The following is an 18,953-nucleotide window of genomic DNA, read 5'->3' as shown; positions in this document are numbered from 1 at the left end:
GACAGACCCTAACCCTAACGGGCAGCACCCAAGGCTGACGGGGGCCTCACGCACTCTGGGCACAGCGGGGGCCCTGGCGGCCGGCAGGACAGAGGCAGGAGCCGCTCACGGGATCACAGGGGACTCCGGCACTGCAGTCACAGGCACGGCCACAGTCCATTCCAAAGAAGCCGGCTGGGCAGGCTGCAGGCGGGGTGGTAATGGGAGACCGCCGGGATCACGAGACCTGCCGGCACGCCACCCTCCCACACCCCTTCGGCCCACGCCCTGACTCACCTCGCTCACAGAAGGTGCCCCTCCAGCCGGCAGGGCAGGTGCAGGCCCCGCTGACGTGGTCACAGGCCGCCCCGTGCTCACACTGGCATCGCCGCCCACAGCCCGGCCCGAAGTAGCCCTGGGGACACCCTGAGACACCAGGCTCTCAGCTGGGCGTACAGTAGCCTGCCCCAGTCCTGCCCAGGGCCTGGGCCATGGGGCAGGGGAAGCCCCTCCCTTACCCAAGGCCTCTGCATCCCTCCCAGCTAGGAGCCAAGCCCCCAGCTCACCCAGACCCACCGGCCCAGCCAGGGTGGGGGTCGACACTGAAGGGCAGGGCCCTTGGTCCTTAGCAGACACTTTCCTCCCCTCTCACAGGTGGCAGGCGCCCCCTGGGGTGCCATTGACCCCATCTCTCGCTGCCTTTGCTCCACATGGGCCTTCTCTTGAGCCCAGGCAGGTAGGAGGGTGGCGGGTGGCAGGGGAGCCAGATGGGGGAGGTTGGGGGTGGGCTTAGACGAGGAGACCCCTGCTTGTCCGGGGACAGGGAGCAGGGCTGGGTCCCCCTGACACTTGTACGTGTGTGTGTGTGTATGTGTGCACGTGAGCCTGCGTGTGTGTGAGCACATGAGCATGCATGTGCACATGCGTGTGCGGGCCAGGCCGGGACTCACGCTCCTCACACCGCGGGCCCACATAGCCGGCTTCACACACACACAGGCCGCTGACGGCGTCGCAGCCCCCATGACCTGCACTGCAGTTGCAGGCGTAGCTGCAGTCGGGTCCCCAGCGGCCGCTGTCACAGGCTGCAACAGAGCAACAAAGGCTGGTCACCCTGCGCAGGTGACCACAGTCGGATCAGGGGTGGGGAGGGATGCCTGGACACCAGGCCACCTACCTCTCTGGCAGCTGAGGCCAGTCCACCCAGGGGCACAGCTGCACCGGCCGGTCACTGGGTGGCAGAGCCCATCGTTGGCACAGGAGCACCGCGTCTGGCAACCAGGTCCAAACCAGCCAGCAGGGCAGGCTGTGGGCAGAGACAGGCTGAGCATAGCTGGGGCTGGACATGGGGCCAGCTGGGATTGTGGGCAGGGCTGAGGTGGGGGCAGCGGGCACTCACCATCCTGGCAGAGGCTGCCCGTGAAGCCGGGGCGGCACAGGCAGGCTCCAGTCTCCGGCACACAGGCGGCACCGTGCTCACATGGCGGGCAGATCTCCTGGCAGCCAAGCCCCCAGCGGCCCTCGGGACAATCTAGCACCACCCCCCCACCACACACACACAGGTAGTCAGTCTCCCAAGGCCTCGCTGGGCCCACTGGGGAGCAGGGATTTCTCTTCCCAACTGAGCCATCCCAGAGGAGGGAGGGGGCAGGTCATGGGAGCCCCTAGTCCACTCACAGGCTGTAGACTTCAGGGCATTCACCCCAGGGGGAGATCCCCCGCCCCAGGACGCTCAAGAAGCAAAAGCAGGCCCCAGAAGAACCGGGAGACCCACATGCAGTGAACAGGAGCCTAGAGGACCCACCACAGGCTGGGGAGGGTGGGGGGCCATTGGCCAAGCTGTCCCCGTGGCTGACAGTTCCCAGTGTCCCCTCTGCAGGCTCAGCCACAGGGCAGCCACAGATGCCCACATCCAGACCCAAGCCTGGTGGTATGAGCTCTCGTAGCTGCTGTGGACGGGCCTGGGGTCTGCAGGGCTCCAGGGTTGGGGTCTGCAAATGTGGCCGGGCATTGTGCAACACAGGGAGCTGAGGTGACCCCGGGCCACAGCTGCCACTCACCTGCCCCACAGTCATCCCCGGTCCTCCCCGGCGGGCACAGACACTGCCCTGTGACCCGGTCACAGGGGGCGCCCCCACAGGAGCAGGAGCCTGAGCAGTTCTGGCCAAACGTCTCTGCCGGGCACTCTAGGGGTGGGGAGTGGAGAGCCTCAGGGCCCCCACGCAGAGTGGCCCTCCTCCCCTGACCTGTACCCCACCCCACATCTGCCCCCCCACATGCCTCCCCAGAACCTGTCCCCCTGAACCTGCCCTCTGCACCTGTCCCCCATCACCTGCCCCCTGGCATCTATCCCCCTGCACCTGTCCCCTGACCTGTACCCCCCGCACCTGCCCCCTGCACCTCTATCCCCTCACCTGGCCCCCACCTGCCACTCTTGGCACCTGCCACACTCTCACCTGCCCCCCCCACCTGCCTCCCTGGAACCTGTCCCCCCTCATCTGCCCCCCACACCTTCCCTCCTCACCTGCCCCCAGCACCTGCCCCCCCCACTTGCCTCCCTGGAACCTGTCCCCCCTTATCTGCTTCCCACACTTGCCCCCTCACCTGCACTCCCACCTGCCCCCTGCACCTGCCCTCCCCTCCTCCCCCCTGCACCTGCCCCCCTCATCTGCACCCCCACCTGCCCCCTGCACCTGCCCCCCTCACCTGTCCCCAGCACCTGCCTCCCCCACCTGCCCCACAGGATTGCTGGACACAGTCCGGGTCCTCAGGGTGATGAAGGCAGTCACAGGAGTGGACAGGACATGGGGACATGGGGCAGGGAAAGGCCCACATAGGGGAGCAGTGGTGACGGGTGGCCTGGAGGCCGCAGATGGCAGGGCCTATGGAGGGTGAGCCAGGACCCTGGAGAGCAGTGGCAAGCCCGCTCTGCTTGCCTTCCTCCCACTGTGGTCTACCATGGGGTCCCCATGTGGTTACCGCATGTTCAGAAGTGAGAAAAGCCTGGGGAGGAGGGGCCGGCAGCTCTGGGCCCAAAGCAGAGCTTCAGAAAAGAACACTGGGATCATGGAGCCTGACCCCACCCATGTAGGCTGCAGTGGTGGCTCCAGTGGCCTGGCAGGGCCCCTGTCCCCCCTACACCTGCTTGACCAGGGTGGTAACCAAGATGAGGAGAAGGCCCTGCTGGCCCCAACACCACGTGGCCGCTGCGATGCTGCTATAAGGAAAGTTCTGGGCCCTGGAAGGCCAGCCAGGCACCTGGAGTGGGCAGGCTGGGGTCCACGCTCCACACCAAAGAATAGACAACCCCTCTCTCCCACCACAACACTCAGCAGGACTGAGAATTGAGGACGCGCACAGCCTGGGTAGGGGGAGATGTCAGCAGGAATGCCGTGGGGTCCCAGGCCTGGGGTCTCTCTGGCCCCGGGTTGGGCTCTGGACAAAGGACACGCCCCTTGAACCCTTGCCCTGAGGGCCCACACCTACGGGCACCTGCTCGCCCACAGGACCACAGGTGGCACACACGCTGGGCGCACATGCAGGCACCCAGGCAGCATGGACTGGGGCAGGGAGGCCCAGCAGGGCACATGGAGCTGACTGCGGGGGTCTGGGGGGGTCCCCGCTCCCTTGACAGGCAGACATGTTTGGGGCACTGATGCCTTCCAGATTTGACAGCAGCGGGGAGCCCATCACTGCCATAAAGATGTGTGTCATGTCCTGCCACCCATCCCTCGGTCCCTGGATACTTTTGAAGAAAAAAGGGAAAGACAAAGAAGACCAGAGGGAAGGATGGGGGTGAAGGCCCTTTGAGTCTCAGCACTCAGGCCGCCTGGGAGGGCACTGCTGGACAGCGGCCGCCGGCGGGGGTGGAGGAAGGCGAGGGCACAGACAGAAGTCAGGGGGGTCAGGAGCCTGAGCCCACACCAGGTAGGCGAGGTCTGCCAGCTCCCACGCTGGTTCACGGATGGGATGATGCCCCTGGCTCTTGAAGGCCCTCGAGACCACAGAGCCCCCCGCCAGAGTGTAGGTTGGGCTTGTGGGGACACTTGGTTTCCAAGCTGGGTTCTAAGCCCTACACACAGCCCTTGTGCACCAAGGGAATCCCAGATCATCCTGGGGGTCTCCAGGACCACCACTGAGAGGGAGGGTCCGGGCCTGGGTGTAGAGGGACTGACTCCTCGGCTTGGGGTGGGCAGTGGCCCCCAGGCCCTCCTTGTCCCTGAGGGGGACTCAGACTGCTGCCTCCAGTGGGAGTCACACCGGTCACACTGCAGGCCCCCTCTCCACTCCCACCTGCCCTGGCTGAGGGGTGAGGACAGTGTGCCCTGTGCTGAGGGAGGTCCCGACCTGCCCACACTCCGTTGGCAGCCACAGCAGTGCTGATGCTCACAGCAAGGGCTCCCCCATATAATCGAGGACCTCCTGCCTTCAGCCTCTCCCTGCTTGGCACCCATTCACACTGTCCCAGCCTCGGCATCCACGCAGAGGGCCAACAGTCATCAATCACGCCCCACGCTGGCACCTGCAGCCCAGGCCTCTCGAGACACCACCCCTGGGAGCAACTGCCTCTGTCCTGCCTGCTCAGACCCACCAGGGAGGAGCCCCCGGCTGGCTTCCAGCACAAAGCGCGCTCAGTCTGTCCCGTGATGGAAGGAGTGAATGAGCAAGGGAGGGGATGATCTGGGAGTGGTACCAACCCTTCCAGCCACCCTGCACACGCACACGCACATACACACACACAGTGTACATGCGTATAGACACACACACACATGAGCTCCCGCCCTCTTGGGTGCACAGGGACAGGCAGACCTGTGGCTGAGTCACCACTGCATGACCAGGGTGGGGACACAGCAGTCAAGGTGCTGCCAGAGCCAGGCTTTACGGCTGACCCGGTGTCCAGCTCCAGCACTTCTGGCGCCTGGCGCCCTGCACGGCCAGATAGCCTGCACCCTACCTGGGCACTGGGGCCACTCACCTTGGCTGCAGTCCTCCCCGTGGTAGCCAGCGGGACACTGCTTCCCACACTCGCCGCTGACAGGGTCGCAGGCCACGCCCAGGGGGCAGGTGCACGTCTGCCGGCACCCTGGCCCAAAGAACCCTGGCTGGCACTCTGCAGGGGGAGAGGGGAGAGGCGTCTGCAAGGTTCCAAAGGCCCTGGGGCCTGTCCCCCTCCCCTGGGGCCTGTCCCCCTCCCATGGGGCCTGTCCCCCTCCCCTGGGGCCTGTCCCCCTCCCCTGGGGCCTGTCCCTCTCCCTTGGGGCCTGTCCCTCTGCCCTAGGGCCTGTCCCCCTCCCCTGTGGCCTGTCCCTCTCCCCTGGGGCCTCTCCCCCCTCCCCTGTGGTCTGTCCCTCTCCCATGGGGCCTGTCCCCCTCCCCTGGGGCCTGTCCCCCTCCCCTGGGGCCTGTCCCTCTCCCTTGGGGCCTGTCCCTCTGCCCTAGGGCCTGTCCCCCTCCCTTGGGGCCTGTCCCCCTACCTGGGGCCCTCCTCCCCGTGGCCCTGTACTCACCGTCCTGGCACCACTCGCCCCCAAAGCCCGCCTTGCAGGCACAGCTGCCATCCCTCTTATCGCACGCACGTGTATTCTGCTGCTCACACTTGCACTCCTCTGAGCAGCCTGGCCCAAAGGCCCACGGCGGGCAGGCTACACCCCAGAATGCACTGTGAGGGGGGCCTGCCCACTGCCAGCACCCGCCCCAGCCCAGATCTCCAGCCCCGTCCACCCAGTCGTATCTGGGACCCCACACAGAGTCGCTGGTGCCCAGAGCACCAGGCACACTGCCCACTTTGCAGATGAGAAACGCTCACAGAGAGGCACTTCCTGGCCAGGGAACGCCTGGGACCCTCACTGCCTCCCTCTGAACAGTCCTCCTACAAGGCCTCACTCCAGAAGGTGAGGCCTTCTGGCTTTTCTCCAGCAGCCCACCGCCTCTCCCTGCACCATCCTGGGCGTCTGTGGACCCAGGGAAGGGGGGCGCGAAACCCACTGGGGGCTCAGGACTTGCTCCCAGGAAATTCCAAAAGCCAAGACAAGCTGTGTGACCTGGAGCTTCCGAGGTTGGGGGGGGGGGGGCCTGCCCCTGCCCAGGCCTGTAGGCCACTCACCAGGGCGAGGGCCCCCCACCCAGATGCTCTGGCAGCCAGCACAGTCCAAAGGACTTTGAGTCTGCAGGCCCCTCACCCCAGCTGGGGACCTCGTTGAGCCCCCGTGTCCTTATCTATGAAGACTGATGGTTGAACACAAGCTGGACCCAGGCAGGAAGAACCCAGCCCACTCTATGGCCCCGCCCCACCTCAGACCCAAGCGCCCAGGGGTCAGTGGGACTCACCCAGGTGGCAGAAGCGGCCGTAGAGCCCCGGGTCACAGAGGCAGGCCCCGTAGAGGCGGTGGCAGCGGCCCCGGCTGGCACAGTGGCACTTCTTACGGCAGTGCTTGCCATAGAAGCCTTTGGGGCAGCCTGGGGGAAGGGCGGCCTCTTGACTGCCCACCCAGACACGGCCTCCCACCCAAGGAGATGCTCCGAGAGGGGGCATTAGCACCCAATACAGGAGCCTGGAGAGGCCTGGGCCACCCTGGAGGGTACAGCCATAGGGCTTCAGGGCCACCAGCAGCCCAAGGACCCTGTGCCCCAGACAGAGAGGGTCCCTGGGGGCTGGTGAGGGCATCCGGGGGCAGGGCAGGATGAGGTGAGCCCCATGAATGTGGCCGTCTGCCCCTGCAGGCCTGGGCCCCCAGGGTCTGTGGCCCCAGACGGTGGCCAGACCGGAGGCCATCACATCTTCATCACACGCAGGAGTGACTCCGAGAGCCCACTCTCTCCATCTGACCGGCACTGACAGCATCCTGATGCCTGTCCCTCAGTGGTCATTGAGCCTGGCCTCTGGAACTCACAGAAGGAAGGACACAGGCCCAAGTTCAAGGGGCCCAGGGCCAGGGCGGGGTTGTGGCCCTCCTCCCTGAGTGCTTTGCTGTGACTCAGCTCTGCCCCTGACCCGCCTACTGAAGGGCTTCAGGGACCTGCATGGTGAACCCAAGGAATGTCCACATCCTGACCATCAAGATCTCCTGGTGGGACCATCTTGAACTGTCCCAGCAAGCCTAACCCAACAAGTGTCCTTAGAAGGGAAAGGAGAGGGAGGCTAGACTCAAAAAGAGGAGGCCCGGGGAGATGGAGGCAGAGGCTAGAGGGACAGTCACGAGCCTGGGGCACCTGGAGTCTAGGAAACTCATAGAGGGGCCCCTGAGAGCTGGGACAGACCTCCTCCAGCTCACCTGCACGGGTGCACTTTACCCACAGGACCCCGACTGAGACCTAGTTTCTGGGAAGCCACACCATGTCACCAAGGAAGTACTGAGATGCAGGCCCTTTATCTGCCAGGAGTCCCATGGGTCCACTGAGGACCCATCACATACACATGAATTTAAAAGATGCTTGCTCCTTGGAAGGAAAGGTATGACCAACCTAGACGCACATTATTAAAAGGCAGAGACATCACTTTGCTGACAAAGGTCCGTAGAGTCAAAGTATGGTTTTTCCAGTAGTCATGTATGGATGTGAGATTTGGACCATAAAGAAGGCTGAACACCAAAGAATTGATGCTTTCAAACTGTGGAGTTGGAGACGACTCTTGAGAATCCCTTGGACAGCGAGGAGATCAAACCAGTCAATCCTAAGGGAAATCAACCCTGAATATTCACTGGAAGCATTGATGCTGAAGCTGAAGCTCCAATACTTTGGCCACCTGAAGCGAGGAGCCAGCTCCTTGGAAAAGATTCTCATGATGGGAAAGATTGAGAGCAGGAGGAGAAAGGGCGCAGAGGATGAGATGGTTGGACGGCATCACCAACTCAAAAGACACGAGTCTGAGCAAACTCTGGGAGAGAGTGAAGGACAGAGGAGCCTGGTGTGCTGCAGTCCACAGGGTCACAGGTCGGACACAACTTAGCAACTGAACAACAACACACATACAGCTTCCAACAGGCAGTGTGCTTTCAGCTCTCATTCAGGGTAGGGATGGCAGATCTCAGGAAAAGAAACACAGGGATGCTGACTGAGCTGAGAAGGTGACCAGAGGGAGGAAGCAGAAAGACCTGCCCTGCCACCCCACACAGGCCACCTAGGCCCTGGGAACGGTCCACCAATTATTGCCATCACTGCTAAGACAGGAAGTCCTTGATATACTAGCTATACTTGCCAGCAAAAGTAGCAGAAATGTAAAGGTCTGAAGACTTTACAATGAAGCATCAGGCACCTGGGAAACTTCTGTGGACTCCAGTTCCTCCAAAAATGTTGCAACTTCAGAGTTAGAAAGGATGTTAGTGTCATCCCAAGAAGCCACAGCCCAGGCATGCTCCCTTCTGCAAACCCCACCCAGCCATCATGTAGCTCTCCTTGAATGCTTCCAGGAACAGGGAGCTCACTACTTCTCAGGGGACCCAGTTACAAAAGTGCTATTCTTCCCACGAGTCCTCACCACCTGCGATAGTCAGGCCCTGTGAGAATAGCCAACGATAACAACTCAGTGCTTCTTGCACTAAGGGGCTTCCTCTGCACCATACGGTCACTTTCCCCACCCCTGCAGAAGAAAGGGGACTAGGAGCCAAGAGGTGGTGCCTGCCCCTCACCTCCACCCCAAGGATGAACCCAGGGGTCAAGGAGGGGCTGCACCCACCGTCCTCACAGTGGGCTCCACTGACCCCTGGGGGGCAGCGGCAGGCCCCTGTCACAGGGTCACAGGTCCCGCCGTTCTGACAGCTGCAGGAGAAGCTGCAGTTCTTTCCGAAGGTGTCCAGAGGACAAGCTGCAAGGGGGACAGAGGAGCTCAGGGTCGTCGGCCCGCAAAAGGACCCTGCACTCAGAAGCCCCTCCAGAGATACAAACACCCTCCTGGGGGTCAAGCCTCCAGTTCAGAAGCAACTTCCCAGAGCAGCACCTAATGGGACCTGTGCCCTGGAACCCCGCCCACATGCACGGCAGACATCACTCATCAATCCTGCATCCTCTCCCTCTACTCCAACAGGTCCACCTCCTCAACCAGCACTTTCAGTCACTGTGGCCTCTGATACTAGAGGGTCTCTGGGCAGGGAGTGGACATGCCCTGGACAGAGGCTGGGAGAGAGCAGTGTTCTAATGTGCTTCAGCTGCCCACTTGCTGTGTGGCCTGAGGAAGTCACCTGTCCCCCGGAGACTCTAGCATGACTGGCCTGCCCACCCACTGCTCTTCATCAGACCCCTTTTTGTCTCAGTTAGTTGTTGGCTTGCTTGTGGCTGGACCCTCATCGACTGCGACATCTGTGAGGGGCAGACACCAGGCTCTGTGAGCCCCCAGGGTCTCACAGCACCTAGAAGAGAACCTGGCGTGGAGAAGGCAGCTGAGAGACCCTGAAGGAATGAGTGAATGGAAGGACCTGGGAAGCCCCTGCCCAGGACGGTAGGAGGAGTGGACCGTCCATGCCATGCAGGTCCTACGGCTCCTGGGCCCTGTCCCCCATGCGGCCCCGCCCCCACAGCAGCCTCACTCTCGTTGCAGACGAGCCCGGTCCAGCCATCAGGGCAGTCACAGCTGTCCAGGCTGGGGAGGCAGGTTCCCCCATTCCTGCAGTCATCACAAGTCAAGCTGCAGTCTGGGCCAAAGGTGTTGTCCAGGCAGACTGGGGGACGGATTGAGAGAAGAGCCTCAGAGCCTGGCCCCTGGCCCTGGACCCTACCCAGAGAAGGGGACACACGGCATCCTCGGGCCATGCAGGTCCCACGCGGGTGAACGGAGACAAGGGGGCCACATGGGGGCCAGAAAGGGCCCTAAGTGGGCAGCCAGGCTCAGCCCCAGACACACTGGGCAGACTGAGCAAGCCTCTTGGCTTCTCTGAGCCTTGGCAAACAAGGCACTCACAGGAAGACTTCCTCATGCCCAAGACCGTAGGCTGGGCAGCAGCCAGGCCCAGGGGGTGCTGGCACAGAAGCCCGGGGACGGGCCCATCTCTCACCATACTTTTCCTGCAGCGTGTGTTCGCCCCGTGCTTCAGCCTCTTCCTCCTCAGCCCCGGCGTAGTCGTCTTGGAAGAGAGGGGGCAGCTCGTCCTGGAGCACCGCAATGTGCAGAGGGGGCCGCCCGAGGGGCAGGTGGCCGTCCAGGACCAGCTCGGGCAGCTCCAGGGCTGGGCAGAGTACGAAGGCCACTGAGCCCCTGCCGCTCACCTGTCCTCCTCAGGACTGACTCCCCTGCCCCTCGGTGCCACCCCGGGACCCCCATCTACAGACCCTGGTGCCTCTCCTCACCCTGGTCACCAGGAGCGAGCCTACTTCTCAGGACAGAGGAGGCTCCAGGCCCTGAGGACCTGAGTCTCGCCATGTCCGCCCCAGCTGTCCCGGCTCCCACACTAGCCAGAGGGACCCTGAGCGTGGAGCGGGAGTGGGGACAGAAGAGCCCTCTGCTCTGGACGTGGTCCTCAGTCCCTGAATGAAGTCCCTCCTCTAGTCAGGGAGGGGCTAAAGCTGGACCACTGGGACCCCTAACACCTGCCTGGGGGCCCCTGTCTGTCCAGCCCCTCCCACCCACCCACCCACCCCCAGCCCATCCCACAGTGGGAGGGTCTGAGGTGAGGTCCATCCAGCTGGGAAGCAGGGAGTGGGGCTCCGGTGCTGCAGAAAGACAGGGTCCCATGGGGCCAGGTGGAGACTCACAGGTGCAACCCCTGCGGTCCTCGTCCAGCTGGTAGCCGGCCTCACAGGAGCACTGGAAGGAGCCGGCCAGGTTGGCACAGTGGTGTTCGCAGCCACCGTGGCCGGAGGCGCACTCGTCCACGTCTGCGGGCAAACCCAGGGACACTGGCACCCATCCTCCAGGGGTCAGAGCCTCGGGGCGGTCCTTCCACCCCACCCCTCCCCATGGGATGGGGACCTGCTGGGTGACACCCACGCCACAGCCATCCTCCTGGCCTCCTGCTCGAGAAAGGCCAGGCCGGGGGCAGTCGGGGGTGTAGGCCCAGCCCAGAGAAGAAGACAGTGACCACACGGGGGAGGGAACAGGCAGGCCTCCACAGGCCTGCAGATGCAGGCGCTAAACCAACACCCAGAGACAGAGTGCTGGGCGGGGGCCAGAGCCCACCCCGTGTCACCCTTAGGACGGCCCACTCCCCAGCTGCCCCAGCCGCCCAGCACTCACCCTCACACCCGCAGCCATCCGCACTGAGCCGGTAGCCGGCATAGCAGCTGCACTCGTAACCGCCGGGGCTATTGGTGCAAACCTGCTGGCAGCACGGGGAGGCGGCACAGTCGTCGACGTCTGCAGGGCACACACCACAACCAGCTGGCACCAGTGCCACCCAAGTGCACGCTGTCCACAGCACGGGTGTGTGCACACACCTGCACACAGCCACACGCACACCTCACAAACACACCTACACATCAGGTGCACGCCTATAACGCAACTACCTGCACACAACCACACGCACACCTCACAAACACACCTACACACCACGTGCACACCTGCACACAACTACCTGCACACAACCACATGCACACCCACACAACCTGCACACAACCACACGCACACCTATGCACAACTACCTGCACACAACCACATGCACACCTCACAAACACACCTACACACCAGGTGCACACCTGCACACAACCACACGCACACTCGCGCACAACTACCTGCACACAACCCCATGCACACTTGTGCACAACTACCTGCACACAACCACACGCACACCTCACAAACACACCTACACACCACGTGCACACCTGCACACAACTACCTGCACACCACACACACACCCGCACACAACCTGCACACAACCACACGCACACCTATGCACAACTACCTGCACAACCACACGCACACTCGCGCACAACTACCTGCACACGACCACACACACACCTCACAAACACATATACACACCAGGTGCACACCTGCACACAACTACCTACACACAACCACACGCACACCTATGCACAACTACCTGCACACAGCCACATGCACACCTCACAAACACACCTACACACCACGTGCACACCTGCACACAACTACCTGCACACCACACGCACACCTGCGCACAACCTGCACACAACCACACGCACACCTATGAACAACTACCTGCACACAACCACATGCACACCCATGCACAACTACCTGCTGGCAACCACACGCACACACACACTTGCACATGACTGTATACACACCTGCATGTGAGTTTCACATACTCGCCCTCAATCACATAGGCACCCAGGTACATCCCCGGCCCTGCACACACGACACACCAGGACCCAGGTGGCAGCCCAGGGCTGCCCCACCTGCTGTGAGAGCAGGGTAGGCAGTGGCAGGTGCTAGGAAGTACCTGCTGATGCAGAGGGGATGCTCACATGTCACAGCACGTGGGTGTTGACCTAGCAGCTGAGCAGAACTGCAGGTGGACATGGGTGGTGGGTGCTCAGCGGGGTCGTGATGCTGTCTCTCACCAGGCCCCCTCGTACCACCCCCACCCCTGCCCGAGGCCGAGGGAACGGGACTGGGGGCAACAGGAGGGAGGTTCCCATTCACAGCATCAAACCCGAGCACTGCCCCAGGGCAGCAGCGAGCCTCTGGCTTAGGGGACGGCAGTGGGGAAGGAGGCCGCTCGCACCGATACATGTCCTCTGGTCCTCGTCCAGCTCGTAGCCACGGGGGCAGGTGCAGACGGGGCCCGCACTGCTGTGGCTGCAGCCGTGGGAGCAGCCGCCATTGTCCGCCTCACAGCTGTTCACTATCTCCATCTCGATCCCTGCGGCCAGAGCCACCAGAGACGTGGGACCAGGGCTGGGGTGACGCCCCGAGCTGGCATGGTCCTCCCGCCCTAGCTGCTGCCAGTCCCCTGGGAAACAGGCTGCACAGAGCTCCAGGGCCCAGTGGACCCTGGAACCCCGTCCTCCTGGGGTCCCTCTGTCCTCCCCCATCCTCCCAGGACCCACAATCAGCCCCCAGGCCCAGCGCCGGCCCTCAACTGACAAGGCAGTTCTGGCCCTCGGCCAAAGCGAGCCGACAGTTGGGGGCTGGGGAGCCATGTGGCGTCTCCACGTCCAGTGGTGCTGCCACCCACTGTCCACTCACGGTAGCACTGCCGGCCATCAGCACCCAGCTCGTAGCCCGCATTGCACACACACTTGAAGGAGCCGTGCGTGTTGAGGCAGCCATGCGCACACTGGGCCAGGCCTGTGGCACATTCATCCACATCTGATGGGAGAGATCGCAGGTGAAGGGTGCTCTGACCACTGGCCTGGAAGGCTGGGCCCCCAAGGGTGGTCTCCAAGGGTTCAGGGCCCAGGCATCCCATGCCAAGAGGGGCCCCTGGTGCCCTCTCCTTTGCTCTGAGCATTTTTGCTCTCACCAACACTCCAGGTGCAGAGCTGTGCTCTGTCCCAGGGCGAGGAGGGCACGGCTGGAAGTCTGGGTTCAGGCCCCACCAGCAGCAGTGGGCGCTGTTCCGCCTCTCTGAGCCCACAGTCCCTGAGATGTGTGTGTCTGCACTTGCCAAGCACCCCTCATCGAGGCCGGGCACAGAAGGGGCCTTTCGCCACCGGCCTCCGGGGGCCAGCGGGAGAAAGCACACTCTGTCATCCAGGGTCAAGCTACAGCTTCCTCCCTGTGGCCACGTGGCACTGGCCTCAGGACCTAGCATTTCCAATGACTGCTTCAGTCCCACCGCCTGAGAGTCCTTGGAATGAAGCTGACCCTCAGCCTCATTTCCCACTGGGTTCTCTGAAGCCACTGCATCCGGAATGCCAGGACATGCCCATCACATTGGCAGTGAGACCTAGAACATTTTCCTGATAGTGACGTGGAACAAGCTTCTACACTCACAGACCTGTCTCTCTGATGGCCATCGGGCAGGCTGCCTCAGGAAATGACCACATCACTTGAGAGGCTCACCCCAAGAGTCAGGGGGACAGGCCCAGGCTGCTCATCCAGAACCACGTGTAACAGGGAGGAGCAGGGACACCCGAGTCCTGAGATGGGGCAACCAACACTGCACGGTGGACGCCCGTGCAGCCATGAGGTCGGAGCATGTTCTAAAAAGCTGTGCCCACCACGCTCTGGGGTGATGCTCTATGCACCCAATAACCAACATGCCTAGAGACAACCTGGAAACTGGTTCAGGGATGTCACTCGGATCACAGTAATGACCCTTTCTCTAATAAGCAGGTTGTTGTTTAGTCGCTAAGTTCTGTCTGACTCTTGCGACCCCATGGACTGTAGCCCTCCAGGCTCCTCCGTCCGTGGGATTCTCCAGGCAAGAATACTGGAATGGATTGCAATTTCCTTCTCCAGGGGATCTTCCCAACCCAGAGATCAAACCTGCATCTTCTGCTTGGCAGGTGAGTTCTTCACCACTGAGCCACCAGGAAAGCCCTAACAAGCAGGTACTGCTTAACTAACACCTAAGAGCAATATTTAAAACTAACAAGGCACCCTGAGAACTGTCTTCCTGCAGATACGGGACTCTCTTTGGGAGCAGTTCCTTGAGCTCCTGCCCCTCCTCTCCATCTCCCACCCTCCGCCCTGCCTCCCCAGTCCCAGTCCTAGAGATGACCCTGTATCATCCCAGGTCAGCCTAGAGTGACGACACGGGAACTGGCCCCACACACAGAGGCCCCTGAAGGGGGATGCAGGGAGGTGACCCCTGGACTGGCCCTAGCACAGGGAGGGCGTCTTACCTTCGCAGGCCTTGCGGTCCACTGCCAGCTGGTAGCCTGCGTGGCACTCGCAGTGGGCAAGGCCCCGGAGCGCCCGGCACCTGTGCATGCAGCCGCCGTTCCGGTCCGCGCACGGGTTTCTCCCTGCAGTCATGGCCAGGAGGGATGGGGGCAAAGGGCAGACGTGGAGGATTCAGCAGGTTTGGGGTCCCCACCCCAGGGCCTCTGGTGAGCCCCCACCTAGAGCTCTCACCCCTCCTGCTCTGTCTTGACAGGCTGGGATGTGGACTAGGGGTCAGGGGAGCCCCAGGCACTCCCAGACTCCTCCAGAGAAGACAGAGGGCACCGCCAGGCCCGCCCTGGTCAGGCAGCAGGCACATGGCCAGCTCCCCACCTCTCTTTTTGTCAGAGCCCCAGCCCCATGAACTCATGCCACCCTGCCCTACCGCTTGCCAACACTCAGTCCTGATCCCCTGGGACTTGTAAGGCCAGGTAGGGCGGGAGGGACTCCCTCAGCACCAGCCCTGCACCCACCCCTTCCCACTTCTCAGGGGTCTCCTGGGCCTGCTCCACCTTCTCTGTCAGCAGAGGCCCCCTTCCGTGACCCACAGCCCTGGGACCCCAGGGCAAGGAGCCAGACAGCACCTGGCAGTCTCCTCTGCCCAAGGGCCAGGGCTGGGGCCTGCATGCCCACGCCAAGGACAGGGCAGGCCTCAGAACTGAGACAATACAGGATGACCTTCCTCTTCATCCCGGTACCCCCATCCTGAGCTTCCTGCCCCCAAAGATGTGAGATCCCAGAGCACAGCCTGACGGGCTTCCTCCCCAGGGCCCAGGGGGCTAGATGACGCCCCATCACTCTCCGCAGCCAAGGAGCCTCCTGTGTGATCACAGGTCAACCAAGGGCGACGACATGGACCAGACCCCTCAGACCCTCCTGCAACACCACTGGCCAAGCAGGGAGGGACTGGGGCTGCACGATCCCCGGGCAGGTCTGAGGGAGCATGGAGAACGGGCCGGGGGTCCCAGTGGAAGGCCAGCCCTGATCCCCTGCCTTCACCCCTGGGACACTCACGGACGCAGCGCCTGCCATCCTCCTGGAGCTGGAACTCGGGCCGGCATTGGCAGCGGTGCTGGGTCACTGTGAGCTGGACGCAGTTGTGCTGGCAGCCACCGTTGCCCACGGTGCAGGAGTTGATGGCTGGGGACCCGAGTGGAGTCAGGTCACCCCAGGAGGACGGCTCGGCCAAAGGGCTCTACCCCAGGCAGGCTCGGAGCACCTCCTACAGGAAGCTTCTGGCACCTCCGAGCCCCTCCCTCCTTCCTATCTGCGTCCCAGAAGCAGGGGCTTTGAGAGGGCAACACAGCTCCCGTCCAGGTCGAAGGCCTGGCTTTGTTTCTCGGCCCACAAACGGGACACACAGGGCCATGATCCGAATCTGGGTCCTCTGGCCCAGCTTGCCCCAGGACTGAGTGTAGGGAGGCACTGCAGAGCACCCAATGGAAGCCCAGCCCCCTCCCCAACCCCGGGCACAGATCACAAAACACCAGGCCCTGCTGAGGGTCAGGGCATTCGGGGCTCAGGGTCCAGCAGGCTGGGAGGCTCCCTGGAGGAACAGGAGGCCAGCAGGGGCTGGGGAAGACCCAGACACTCCACTGTTGGTCATCAGGCCAGGGCAGAGGGGCAGGTGTGGGCCTCCACGGACAGCCACTACGACCTGCGGGCCTAGCCACAAGCTCCTGTTGGACCACTGCAGCACCCGCCCACCCCAGGTGGGGCCTCACCCCCACCTGACCTCACCCAGACCCCACCCCTCTGAGCAGCTGTGGGGACAGCACTTGGTGAGGCCAGAGCCAGGGACCCCCATCCCAGTCCTAGGATGCCAGGAGTCCAGGTGTTCCCGTTCAGTCCCACCTAGAACAAGGCTCTTATGGGTCAGGCTAGCCAAGTGGGTGCCTATGTCCTGTGTGGATGTGTTGAGGCTATGCCCAGGAAGGGGGCACTGTGCACCCAGGGAAGACACCTGGCCTCTGGTAGCTCCACCAAGTTGCTGGTAGTGGCCTTGTGGTTAGGGAGGGACAGGTCCCCAGCTCTGCAGTGAAGCTTCAAGAATGCACCACGGGGAGGTGCAGATCACTGCCCAGCAGGCCTGGGGCAGAGCAAGCCTGAGTGCTGGAACTAAACACTGCGACCAGCGGGGGACAGGGACTCACCCCCAGACGCCACCTGTGCTGTCATCACAGACTTCAGGGGGGCCTCAGGGCCCGAGGCTGGAGAGGCTATTCACTGTCAGTGGGTCTGGGGTCCAGGAGCGACCCACCCCAACACTGAGGCCCATGGAGCCGGGAGCAGACGCGTCTGCACGCAGAGCAAGTGAACAGCCTCAGGGCTCAGAGGGGCCAGGCCCACAGCGTCTGCCAAGAACAAGGCTTCCTTCAAAGCAAGTATGCTCCCAAAAGCCAAAACCCAGCACTCGCCATCCTGCTGGTTCCCCAGGAGGAGTGTGTGGGGAAGGAACTGGAGCTGAGGGTACCCCGGGGCCGAGCCAGCCCTGCTCTCGGGGTGGGGTGAACACCCGGGGCGCAGTGCGGGCTCTGTCTCCTGGCCACATCTGCCTCTGCCATGTGTCGAGGGGGAGCAGCAGAGCCCCAGGACCAGGGTCAGACGGAGGCAAGCAGGATGGCCACGTCTCCGGTCCCAGTCAGCCTCTAGGCCCCTTCTGCAGCCACCCACCCCCAATTCTGCGCTGACCCCCAAGGCCCCGCCTTCCTCCCCTGAGACAGCTCTGCTTAACCCACTGGCATCAATTCCAGAGGCTTCGAAGCATGGCTTGAGCTGGCCCATTCCTGGGGCACTGTCTGTGTTTACAGCACCAACTGCATCTCTGCTCAGAGCTCATAACAAGAACCAGAAGCCCCTCCTGGCAGCGCCGGGCAGGCACACGGAGAGAGGGCCAGGGGAACAGCTGGGCAGACACTGCAGCTGCAAGGACGTCCCACAGAGCTATGGCAGGACCCCCGAGACGGGCCCAGGGGTGACCTGGTACTGGGCCCACAGGAGCCCACCAGGGGAGAAATCCCAGGCAGGTGGTGGGCCACGAAGGTGTGCAGCTCCCCATGCAGGCTTGAGCCTCCCCAACACCGGCCCGAGTCTCTTGCTCTGCTGCACAAGTCCTAACATTCCAGATGCCCCCAAGCAGTGCTGCACACGAGGGAGCCAAGTCCCATAGCATCATCTCGCACATCCTGTGCCCAGGATTCCCACAAAGCTGAGCAAGGTAGTTTTTCTCAGACGCTGGGCTGTGTTGCTCAGGGGAGGGCCAGCCTCTGCATGCCCAGTGCCTAGAGCTGGGGATAAAGCTTCCAGACCCTCAGGTCACTGTGAGTCATAGCCGTGGAGTCCACACACCATTGCTCCATGCCCGAATGGACCAGGCTCAGGGCTGAAGCTGCGGCTTGTCAGAACACAGGAGCGAGGGGGTTCCACAGCCCCTAAGGGGACCAATATTTGTGTACCCCTGGAATTCACACGTGCACTTCTAAAATTCAACCATCAATGTGACCATATTTGGAAGTGAAATAATGAACTGTGGTGCTGGAGAAGACTCTTGAGAGTCCCTTGGACAGCAAGGAGATCAAACCAGTTAATCCTAAAGGAAATCAACTCTGAATATTCATTGGAAGGATTAATGCTGAAGCTGAAGCTCCAATACTTTGACCACCTCATGCAAAGAGACAACTCATTGGAAAAGACCTTGGTGCTGGGAAAGACTGAGGGCAGGAGAAGCGGGTGGCAGAGGATGAGATGGTTGGATGGCATCACTAATTCAATGGACATGAATTTGAGCAAACTCAGGGAGATAGTGAAGGAAAGGGAAGCCTGGCATGCTCCAGTCCATTGGTCGGACATGACTTGGTGACTGGACAACAATAATTCAGGTTAAATGAGGTCATAAGGGTGGGGCCCTGATCCAACAGAATTTGTGTCTTTAAAGAAAAGATATAAGGACTTCCCTGGTGGTCCAGTGATTAAGATTCCAGGCATCCAATTCAGGGGACATGGGTTTGATACTGATCAGGGAACTAATATCCCACATGCCTTGCAGCCCGAAAAATTGAACTAAAAATATTTTTTGGCTTCCCTGGTGGCTCATACAGTAAAGAATCTCCCTGCAATGCAGGAGACCTGAGTTTGATCCAAAGATCGGGAAAATCCCCTGGATAGAAAATGGCAACCCACCTCAGTATTGTTGCAGCCAAAAAAATTAAAGTATTTGTTAACCATAAAGGCCTCCCTTTCTCTAATA

At 62.0% G+C, this 18,953-nt stretch overlaps 1 protein-coding gene across 5 annotated transcripts in view; it reads right to left on the bottom strand.

Annotated features, from left to right (window-relative positions):
• MEGF6 (multiple EGF like domains 6) overlaps positions 1-18,953 on the bottom strand; it is a 104,488-nt gene that overhangs the window by 10,961 nt on the left and 74,574 nt on the right. For all 5 annotated transcript variants that reach the window (XM_069544858.1, XM_069544861.1, XM_069544860.1 and 2 more), the window contains 18 exons: positions 15,722-15,847; positions 14,668-14,790; positions 13,064-13,186; positions 12,600-12,737; positions 11,138-11,257; positions 10,657-10,779; positions 9,960-10,130; positions 9,495-9,626; positions 8,648-8,776; positions 6,304-6,432; positions 5,484-5,618; positions 4,952-5,086; positions 2,037-2,162; positions 1,376-1,507; positions 1,154-1,282; positions 930-1,061; positions 277-405; positions 55-183 (listed from right to left, as the gene is read on the bottom strand). In XM_069544858.1, the coding sequence (XP_069400959.1) occupies positions 55-183; positions 277-405; positions 930-1,061; positions 1,154-1,282; positions 1,376-1,507; positions 2,037-2,162; positions 4,952-5,086; positions 5,484-5,618; positions 6,304-6,432; positions 8,648-8,776; positions 9,495-9,626; positions 9,960-10,130; positions 10,657-10,779; positions 11,138-11,257; positions 12,600-12,737; positions 13,064-13,186; positions 14,668-14,790; positions 15,722-15,847 (2,361 nt within the window). The remainder of the gene's footprint in view (positions 1-54; positions 184-276; positions 406-929; positions 1,062-1,153; positions 1,283-1,375; positions 1,508-2,036; positions 2,163-4,951; positions 5,087-5,483; positions 5,619-6,303; positions 6,433-8,647; positions 8,777-9,494; positions 9,627-9,959; positions 10,131-10,656; positions 10,780-11,137; positions 11,258-12,599; positions 12,738-13,063; positions 13,187-14,667; positions 14,791-15,721; positions 15,848-18,953) is intronic.

This window comes from Ovis canadensis, chromosome 12, assembly GCF_042477335.2.
Source record: "Ovis canadensis isolate MfBH-ARS-UI-01 breed Bighorn chromosome 12, ARS-UI_OviCan_v2, whole genome shotgun sequence".
Classification (NCBI taxonomy): Eukaryota; Metazoa; Chordata; class Mammalia; order Artiodactyla; family Bovidae; genus Ovis; species Ovis canadensis.
The sequence above is the reverse complement of the archived record's forward strand: the minus strand, read 5'-3'. Positions and strand labels throughout refer to the sequence as shown.